At 50.7% G+C, this 9,363-nt stretch overlaps 1 protein-coding gene across 4 annotated transcripts in view; it reads left to right on the top strand.

Annotated features, from left to right (window-relative positions):
* L3MBTL1 (L3MBTL histone methyl-lysine binding protein 1) overlaps positions 1-9,363 on the top strand; it is a 32,310-nt gene that overhangs the window by 7,396 nt on the left and 15,551 nt on the right. For all 4 annotated transcript variants that reach the window (XM_024128592.3, XM_055082127.1, XM_024128591.3 and 1 more), the window contains 5 exons: positions 5,171-5,259; positions 5,754-5,858; positions 6,731-6,866; positions 7,206-7,297; positions 8,564-8,715. In XM_024128592.3, the coding sequence (XP_023984360.1) occupies positions 5,171-5,259; positions 5,754-5,858; positions 6,731-6,866; positions 7,206-7,297; positions 8,564-8,715 (574 nt within the window). The remainder of the gene's footprint in view (positions 1-5,170; positions 5,260-5,753; positions 5,859-6,730; positions 6,867-7,205; positions 7,298-8,563; positions 8,716-9,363) is intronic.

Here is a 9,363-nt window from a genome sequence, read left to right as displayed (position 1 = left end):
AACAGTGAGAGGCCCGCATACCACAAAAAAAAAAAAAAAAAAAAAAAAAGAAGGGAATTCGTCAAAAGAATGTTAAAGTTCTTCATAATATCCCTTTTATCTTTTTGAAGTCTGCAGGATATGTAGTGATATCCCTTTTAAAATTTCTCCTATTATTATGTGTGCCTTCTCTCTTTGTTTCTTTTTTTTCCCAGCTTTATTGAGACATAATTGTCATGCAACATTGTGTAAGTTTAAGGTGTACAACATGTTGATTTGATATATTCATATATTTCAAAATGATTACCACCATAGCATTACCTGTTCACATTACATAATTACCATTTCTTTTTTATGGTGAGAACATTTGAGATCTACTCTCTTAGCCACTTTCAAGTATATAATACAGCATTATTAACTCTAATCACTATGCTATACATTAGGTCCCCAGAATTTATTCATTTTATAACTGAAAATTTGTACCCTTTGACCAACATCTCCCCTTTCCCCTTACCCCCTCCCAAAGATTCTTTTTTTTTTTTTCCAAAGATTCTTAATCAGTCTGGCCAGAGCCTTATTAATTTTATTTGTCTTTTCTTTTTTATTTCCTTTCTTTGATTTTCTTGGGGCTTATTTTACTTTTCTTTTTCTAACTTCATGAGACAGATTAATTTTAATTTTCAGATTTAATTAATTTCAGCCTTCTTTCTTTTTAATATGTTCCTTTATGGCTGTCATTTCCCTCTAAATACTCCTTTGGCTGCATCTCACAGAGGACTGTTTTCTTTTTTAATTGAGATATTAGTTTCAGATGTACAACCGAATGATTTGATATTTGTATATATTGTGAAATGATGACCACAGTAAGTCTAGTTAAGACCCATCACCACACATAGAATTTTTTTTCTTGTAATGAGAGCTTTTGAGATCTACTCTCTTAGCAACTTTCAAATATACAGTACAGTGTTTTGATTTTTTTTTTCTTTATTTTTTTTGGCTGCGTCGGGTCTTAGTTGAGGCATGTGGGATCTTTCGCGGTGGCGCAGGCTCTTCGTTGAGGCACGGGGCTTCTCTCTAATTGTGGCTTGCGGGTTTTCTCTTTCTAGTTGTGGCGCGCGGGCTCCAGGGCACGTGGGCTCTGTAGTTTGTGGCATGCGGGGTCTCTTGTTGAGACGGGTGGGCTTAGTTGCCCCGTGGCATGTGGGATCTTAATTCCCTGACCAGGGATCAAACCCAGGCCCCCTGCATTGGAAGGCAGGTTCTTTACCACTGGACCACCAGGGAAGTCCCTACAATACAGTGTTGTTAACTATAGTCACTGTGCTGTACATTACATTCCCACAGTTTTTGATATGTAGTATTTCCATTATTGTGCTTTTGTTTAACAAACACTAAGTGCCTACCTTGTATCGGGCTCTGGGCTAGATGCTAAGAGTTCAGAGTAAGCAAAACACAATACCAGCCCTTAAAGAGCTCACAGTCTAGCTGCAGAGAGAGCTATGTTGTAATAGAGATATGTAGACACAAAGGACCTTCAAAGAAGAAACACCTCCTCCTGTAATCGAGGAAGGCTCTCCTGGGTAGGTGGGTGAATTCAATCCACTTATCCATGCATCCACCCATGCATCCATCCGTCCTTCTAGTCATTCATTTAGCAAACATTTGGTGAGAATCTGTTCTGTGTAAAAACCCTGTGCTAGGTTCCAGAGATGTGGCTGGGTCTTGAAGGATGAGAAAAAGATAGGAGGATGGGACAGGGTGGGGACAGAATCTCTGAGGCAGAGAGATCAGCATGTGCAAAGGCACAGAGGCAGGGAAATGCAGGATGAGGCTAGTTCACAAGGGGGTTTGTGTGTGTGGAAAGGTATTTGGATTTTTGTGGGGGTTTTTTTGTTTTTTTTTTTTTTGTTCGGTATGCGGGCCTCTCATTGTTGCGGCCCCTCCCGTTGGGGAGCACAGGCTCCAGACGCGCAGGCTCAGCGGCCATGGCTCACGGGCCCAGCTGCTCCGCGGCGTGTGGGATCTTCCCGGACCGGGGCACGAACCCGTGTCCCCTGCATCGGCAGGCGGACTCTCAACCACTGCGCCACCAGGGAAGGCCGGATTTTTGTTTTTTGATTGGAAACCCAAAGCCTTTGAGGACCTAAAAGCAACAAAATAACAAACCAGTTTTTATTTTAGGGATATTCTGGCAACCGACTGAGTTTTAGGCACAGTACATTAAGAGGCTCTAGGACTAGGTTCAAAACAAGAAGGACAGAGAACGTGGAGAAGTGGAGATATAGTCAAGAGATAGCTGGGAGTTGGAATCAGTAGGACTCAGGCACTAAAGAATCCTGGGGAGTAAAAAAGGAAACATAAAGGATCCCTTCCAAGCTTCCAGCTTGCATGACTGGATGAATGGTGTGGTGCCGTTGACTAGGATAGAGAATACTGAGAGGGGCAGAAGCTTTGGCAGAGAAGTTGCGAGTTTGGTTTGGGACAGCCTGACCTTGCTAAGAAAGTGCTAGCCAGGGGCGTCTAGTCTAAGGGAGCAGAAATAAGCAAAGGGGCATTTCTGGCAATCAAGAGAGGGTCATCGGTGCTACAGCCAGCCTCTATGGTGCCTTTGTGCAAATTATAAAAAGGTGCCCTTTCGGAACAGACCAATTAGAAGAAGGCAACCTGTCTTCATAGCAGACTAAGCCACGTAGCCTGGCAAGGAGCCAGGCTAGATTTCAGCCCCCATTCACCCTCTTGGCTGGGCACCTATGTATGGTACACAAACTATACAGGAGCTTTGGGACTTATTTGAGCTTGGGGATGTACCTAAAGTTTCAGCCAGCTGTTCACCATGGAAAAAGGATGCAGGAAACTGGAAGAGGCTGGGGGCTTCGTCAGGGAGGGAGTCTAGTCATTACTAAAAGGTTTAGTGGTCAGGCCTCTCTCTAGTGGATTACATTTAATCTCTTTTCTCATCTGTGAAAAGGATTACTACCAGCCCTGCCTATCATGTCCAGACAATGTTAGGATTAAAGGGGACCATGTATATGAAGTCTCTGAACCATCCCCGTACCCCCAGTTTCTGGCACCAGACATGGTGCATGGGAGGTACCCCTACACGGTAAAAGGAATGGTTGAGGTAGAAGGAAGTGGTGGGCGATGGTAAACTGTAAAGACTGTGTGCTTGTTATGCGTTATGACTATAAGACAATCCGGGTAATAAAGGCCCAGGGAGGGAAGTGGCGAGGAGGATGGGAGGGTAAGGATGGGAGGGTGAGGGATAGCAGGTGAAGACGTCAGAGGTCTCTACTATGGCATGGGGGGCTTAGAGCTTGGCCATGTTGGAGTATGGCTAAAGAGAAATGAACTTGGGATTAAAGAGCCAAGACGGGGCCGAGGTGTCTGAGATGAGAAATCTGACAGCTAATCAACTCCTTGGCTTGTGTGATGGTTTGGGAAGAGTAAGACAAAAAGAAAGATGTCATCCACAGAGAACTGGGTGCTGTAAAGGGATTGGTAAATAGTACTGGTGATTTGAAAAAACAGGTATTATGCAGGATGATGTGGAATGCCAGTGGCCAGAAACGGCAAGGTGATGCTAAGCCTGGCATCCTGAAGCCTCCTCCCTGCCCCTCCCCCTACACCGTAAGTCCAGATGAGGACCGAGTGGGAACAGTGAGAGTTTCTTGAGGGACCATAGTGGGTGATGTGGTCTAAGGCAGTGCTCCCCAACCCCCGGTCCGGTCTTCAGCCTTCTAGGAACTGGGCTGCAGAGCAGGGGGTGAATGGCAGGCAAGCGAGCGAAGCTTCATCTGCCACCCCCCCTTATCCCCCCACATTGCTCACATTACCACCTGAACCATCCCCCCTACCCCACTCCATGGAAAAACTGTCTTCCACGAAACCCGGTCCCTGGTGCCAAAAAGGTTGGGGACCGCTATTCTAAGGGGCGACCCAGGTTTCACTCAGGACAAAGGGGAGTTGGAAGAGCAGCGCTCTAGGTTTCTGTGTTGGTGTAGGTCTCAGAGTTTCCTGGCTTAGTGGATCTGTTGGTGAAGAGAAGACCTGCTTTGGCCCATCTGGGTTAGATGGTTGGGATCCCAAGATTCAGTGGAGTGACTGGTGAACTTAGGCAGCTCCTAGGAGCCATGAAGGTTCCAATTAAGGAAAAAGCTTCTTCCTGAGTGACAAGCCAGTCCACACCAGAATGACCCAGAGCAATAGCCAAACGAGCCAGAGCTAGGCAGAGCGAGAATCCAGATCAGACAGACTTAGTGGAGACCTAGGAAGGATCCAGTATTTCATAAGGATCTTTTACTCACAGCATCTCACTTGCTCTTCCTGATGACCCTCTCTGGTAGACAAAGTGATCTGCATTTGACAGATGACAAAATTGAGGCACAGAAGTTTCTAGAAGAAGCTGGAGCTATTCACCCAAGCGATATGAATTGATTGTGGCAAATTTTTTCAGGCTGACGTTGGGAGCTCACCTTACATGTTGCCAGCTTTTCCCATCTTTAAAGGATGTTTCGCCTCTGTGTTGGAGGCCAGGACTCCATCTCAGGCTAAATTGAAGGTCCCACAGGGGGATTCAGCTCCCCCTCCCAAGGACCTGGAGACTCCGAGGGCTGTAGGCTCTGACCAAAGTACGTGTGTGTGAGTGTGTGTTTGTGCGCACTCTGTGTGTATGTCTGGGGTGTGTGTGTGGAATCAGTCTCTACTCTGTGGGCACGCCAAGCACACATACATACATTTTGTCTCTGTGTGAGCCTGTCCGTGCTCAGAGGAAGAAGAATCGGGAAAAGGGGATTTCTTCTTTCTGTGTGGTCTCTTCTGTTTCTTCCTCACTGCATGTTTTCCTCCCATCTCTCTTTTTCCTCTTCTTTCCCGGTGAGCTTAGGTGTTGCTGTGCTTAAGTCCTCTGGCTCAGGATTTGTCACGCAGCTTCGTCCCTCTGTGGTTGAGACTCTGTAACCTCTGTTAGTCGCTCCCTAATCCGAAGTGCTTTTGCTCACAGTGGGCTGGGGTGGGACGGGGCGGACAGAATTTGGTACAGCCCGCTGTGTGCGGCACCTCATGGCTGAGTGGGACCAGAGGGCAGCACATAATCACAGACAAAAGTTTGTTTTGGAGGTTAAGGTAGAGTTGGGTTGGAAGATAGTATTTGAGGAGCAGCCCAGGGGTCAGCCTGTCTGTCTCCTGCCCACAGCCTCAGGGGAGAAGAAGGAAGGCTGGTCTTGGGAATCCTACCTTGAGGAACAGAAGGCCATCACTGCCCCCATCAGCCTCTTCCAGGACGTGAGTCACATACTTTCCTCCTAGGAAGAGCTTGTGTTCCCAGTCCAGGGACTCACCACCAAACTCAGGCCTTCTGGTGTTTTCTGTGTCTGACATCCCTCAAAGGACTTGCAGAATGGAAGGTGGAAAGACTTGTTAGGGGACCCAGAGTAGAAAAGGGCTCACTGTAAGGGGCTTCCTCGGTGGGAAGAAATAGGGGAGTGGGACCCAGGCTCACCCATCACTGGGCCTGCAGACTTTTGAATTCTGGTGCTTTCTAATCAATTCTGATCTTTCCATGACTTGGGTAAGAGAGAGCCCTGAAACCCATTTTTCGAGGGACCTAGGAGCTAGTCTGTCCTGCTTTGGATCCCTGCACTAAAGATCCCCAAATAAGCTACCCCTTTGGTAGTACTGGGCAGGTGGAGCCCGAAGGCAGTTCCTTTGCCCCAAGCGCACTAAGCAAGGGTAAGAATGGAGGGAAGCTGAGCCCTCTCCCATCTGTGCATTGACAGTACCAGGCGGTCGCTCATAACAAGAATGGCTTCAAACCAGGCATGAAGTTGGAAGGCATTGACCCTCAGCACCCAAGCATGTACTTCATCCTCACCGTGGCTGAGGTGAGCTGAGGCTGGCGCCCCCGTCCTGGTGACGCCTCTCAGGATGGCTTGAAGGAGGCAGCCAGGGGCACCGAGGGCCCGGACTCAGATGAGGGGGGCGCTGCACTGCCCTCAGAAAGGGGAGGGGAACGCGCAGAAAGCTAAAAAATGAACAAAAAGCAGGCGAAGGGTCGGGGTGGTGATATTACTGAGGAGGAGCGCTCCTGTGGGCGGGGATGGTAGCACGAGTCCAACAAGGTCCTTGTCCTCTTAGGGACTCACAGTTGGGTGGGAATCAGCCAGATAAACAGCAACAGCCCACAGGGGTGATGGCGGATGTGAGCAGGGGGGCACTGGGGGGACAGGAGCGGCTTCAGAGAGGAAGGGCCTCCATTGCTGAGTCTCGAGAGATGAGTTGTGAATGAATAGGGTGTTCCAGGCACAAGAGGCAAAGCGAGCGGGAGCACTGGGGCATGGAATGCCACGTTCAAGGGCGCCATGCTCAAGGCACCTCCATCAGCTTGCTGAGGTCTGAGCAGTGAGAGAAGGTAGGAGAAGGAAAGGTCCCTGGGGGCCCTGAGCAGGCCTGAGCCTTGGTCACTGCCCGTGGGATTCTATCCAGGGTTCAGAGGGGCCAGAGAGTGCGTTAGAATCTACCTGTCTTGTGCCCAGAGCTCAGGGCTCATGAGTATGTGAACCATCCTCCTTGCAGGATGGGAGGGTGTGGGGCAAAGTGCAGGATGCAGGGAAACCTGGGGGTGAGGAGGGGTGGAGTGGGGAACCTGCTAGCACCAGAAGCCCTGAGACACCAGGCTGGGCCAGGAGAGGTGAGGGAAGGGGAGTGCAGCAACTGCTGGCATCAGAGTCCCTGTGCTTCCCCCTCATGGGGCCAGGTATGTGGCTATCGCCTACGTCTGCACTTCGATGGGTATTCCGAGTGCCACGACTTCTGGATCAATGCCAGTTCCCCTGACATTCATCCCGCTGGCTGGTTCGAGAAGACGGGGCACAAGCTGCAGCCCCCCAAAGGTAAGGCCTAGCTGGGTTGGTCCCAGTGAGGCAGTAAGCCTCCCAGACCTGCCCCCACCCCTTCCTGGTGGTACCTCCTTCCCTGTTCCCATTGCACAGCCAGCCTCCCTGCATCTCATCCTGCTATGCCTCGGCCCCAGGGCTTCTGCTTTGCCCTTGCCCTTTGAGCGGACGTCCACCCAGGTTGTGTCCTGCTTCGGCAGGGGTTCCCTGGGCAGGTTCTCGAGGCTTGTGGGGTCCTCAGGCCTGCCTGATTCTGCTGCTTCAATGTGGGGTGCGCACGCCATGGCCCAGCCTCTGTCTGCACGGTGCTCTGTTCTTCCCCCCCGAGGGGCCTAGGTTACAAGGAGGAGGAGTTCAGCTGGAGCCATTACCTGCGCAGCACAAGAACCCAGGCTGCCCCCAAGCACCTGTTTGTGAGCCAGAGCCACGTGAGTGCCCCTGAGCGAGTGGACTTGTGCCTCCCAGGATAGAGTCACTGCAGCCGGCCAGGCTCTCTGACTCAGCAGACAAGCGCTCATCTACTGGTGCCCCCAGCTGGGCTCTGGTCCTCACCAGATGGGAGGGGCCCACTGGGCAGGCCCAGGGCCAGAGGAGGAAGCCGATTACGGGGTTCCCCCAGTTCCCTTCCTCCTCCCTACCGCTGAAATCCTCTCCTCCGCACATCCTCCTCCGAGCCTGGGCACTGAGGTGTCATTCTTCTTTTTGGCTTGGGTTTCTCTGCAGTTCTTGGTGTCAGGTCCAAGCCTCTATTCTGGGAGTGGCTTTTTCCTTCCTTTTGACCAACATTGAGGCTTTCCCATTTGGTTCCAACACTCACCCCTTGTCTTTCTCTCTGTTCGAGGCAGCCGGCAAATTTGTCCCACAGCTAAAATATCTCCTAATCCCAAGCAAAAGGTTTGAGAGATATATAGGGAACCCCCAGTACAACTGTTACCATATGGAAAGTCCAGGGTCCCCGTGGGCCAGGGGCTGTACCCTGCTGTCCAGGAACGGGCAGGTACCCCCAGCCCCAGTCCAGCCCCAGAGATCATACTTACAGGTTCCCATGTGACCGGTGGGCTTCTACCAGCTATTGTGACAGGGGATGCAGATTTTTAAATCAAACTGTTTAAGTCCTGTCCCCACCGTTGACCAGCTTTGTGGTCCTTAATTTATAAAGTCCCTTAATTTATAAAATGGGGGTGATAATACCCATCTCCCTAGGGCTGTTGTAAAGATTGAGGGAGGTGATGGCTTTTGGAGTTTATGCCCGACACGTGGCAGGTGCCTCCCTGCCCTCCCTCCCCGCTCCCTGCCTCACACGTCAGCTCCTCTTTCTCCGCCACCCCACTGTGGACCCACCTGCCTCAGCCCAAGCTGGGCCAGGCTCGTCTGGGGAGGGGAGGCTTGTGCTCAGCCTGGCAGACTCTTTGGGTGAGTGTGTAGCCTCGTGTTAGTCACTCATCTTCTGCCACAGTGAGGCTTCCTCTGAGAGTCCCTTGGAGGCCAGAAATTCCTGAGTGGCTCAGGGCTGGGGTTTATGATTCTGCCCCCTGGAGGGACCCTCTTTCTCAGCCTCTTTCTCCCGCCCTCCTCCCTGCCCACCCGCCAGGCACGACCCCCAGGGAACCTACTCCTCTTCCTTTGCCGGCGGGTCCTGGGCCAGCACAAGCCAGCCTGGGCCTGGCCGTGGCAGCCCCTCTTCTTGCCCCCAGAGTCCCCCACCCCTGGGCTTCCAGGTGGGCATGAAGCTGGAGGCCGTGGACCGCATGAACCCATCCCTCATCTGTGTGGCCAGTGTGACCGACGTGGTGGACAGCCGCTTCCTGGTGCACTTTGACAACTGGGATGACACTTATGACTACTGGTACTGGGAGGACCCAGACTTGGCCCTGGGGGGTGGGGCGGGGGATGGGGAGGGGACGGCGGGGGTGGGAGGCTTCACATGGACCCAGCCCAGCCCTGACATACTGCTTGGGGGACAATTGACTGCCCTGTGGATTTCATCTACATCATTTACTAATTATGATGGCAATTAAATATTTCATCTAGAAGTACCAAGGTTAAGATGAGCAAACCCCTGTGACCCATGATTGTCCCTGAGATATTAAGGTGCTGTTAGAGGTTTTAGTTACTGTTGGAATTTTCTGACTCTCTCACCTCATCTGTCTCACTCTCACTCAGAAGTAACATGAGGGTGTGCCCTGTCGCCGTGATCTCATAGGACAGCAGATTTAGGACCTCGAAGTTTCATCTGGGACAGTGAATAATTCTTTTTTTTTTAATTTAATTTTATTTACTTTTTTATATAGCAGGTTCTTATTAGTCATCCATTTTATACATATTAGTGTATACATGTCAATCCCAATCTCCCAGTTCATCCCACCACCACCACCCCTGCCACTTTCCCCCCTTGGTGTCCATACGTTTGTTCTCTACATCTGTGTCTCTATTTCTGCCCTGCAAACTGGTTCATCTGTACCATTTTTCTAGGTTCCACATATATGCGTGAACA

This window comes from Physeter macrocephalus, unplaced genomic scaffold (assembly GCF_002837175.3).
Source record: "Physeter macrocephalus isolate SW-GA unplaced genomic scaffold, ASM283717v5 random_20, whole genome shotgun sequence".
Lineage (NCBI taxonomy): Eukaryota > Metazoa > Chordata > Mammalia > Artiodactyla > Physeteridae > Physeter > Physeter macrocephalus.
Note: the sequence above shows the minus strand (reverse complement) of the source record. Positions and strands in the feature narration are given on the sequence as shown.